Consider the following 458-nt stretch of genomic DNA (forward strand, 5'->3'; position numbering starts at 1 on the left):
GCACTTATAGGACTGTATTGTGTTGCAAGTGCCATTAAACTCTTACTTTAAAAAAAAAAGAGATGACACCTCCAGTTGTTCCAGATAGGTATTTACTGCGTTTCCTGATAATCACGACAATTTACTGTTTGACACCTCCAATGTATTGATAGTGCTGAAAAACATTAAAATTCAGTCTTATCATCATTATGTTTCTGGTTCCAGTGACTTGTCCTATTTTTTTAAAAATGTTCACATCCATGTTTTTCAGAAATACTGTGCAGCAAAGACCCTGTACATTTCGGACTCGGACAAGAGAAAGCACTTCATGTTGACGGTGAAGATGTTCTATGGCAACGGGCAGGACATTGGTGTCTTTCAAAGTAAAAGAATCAAAGTGATTTCCAAACCCTCCAAAAAGAAGCAGTCTTTGAAAAATGCTGATTGTGAGTACTCTGATGGAATTTGTGTGTGTTGGG

The 458-nt window shown here is 37.3% G+C and overlaps 1 protein-coding gene across 1 annotated transcript in view; it reads left to right on the forward strand.

Moving 5' to 3' along the window:
• Window positions 1-250: 250 nt before the first annotated feature.
• LOC101850760 (recombining binding protein suppressor of hairless) overlaps window positions 251-458 on the forward strand; it is a gene marked incomplete at its 5' end in the record, with an annotated part of 9900 nt that continues 9692 nt past the window's right edge. The window contains 1 exon segment of the mRNA XM_013089271.2: window positions 251-425. Within this exon segment, the coding sequence (XP_012944725.1) occupies window positions 251-425 (175 nt within the window).

The sequence above is a fragment of the Aplysia californica genome, unplaced genomic scaffold, assembly GCF_000002075.1.
Source record: "Aplysia californica isolate F4 #8 unplaced genomic scaffold, AplCal3.0 scaffold00914, whole genome shotgun sequence".
Classification (NCBI taxonomy): Eukaryota; Metazoa; Mollusca; class Gastropoda; order Aplysiida; family Aplysiidae; genus Aplysia; species Aplysia californica.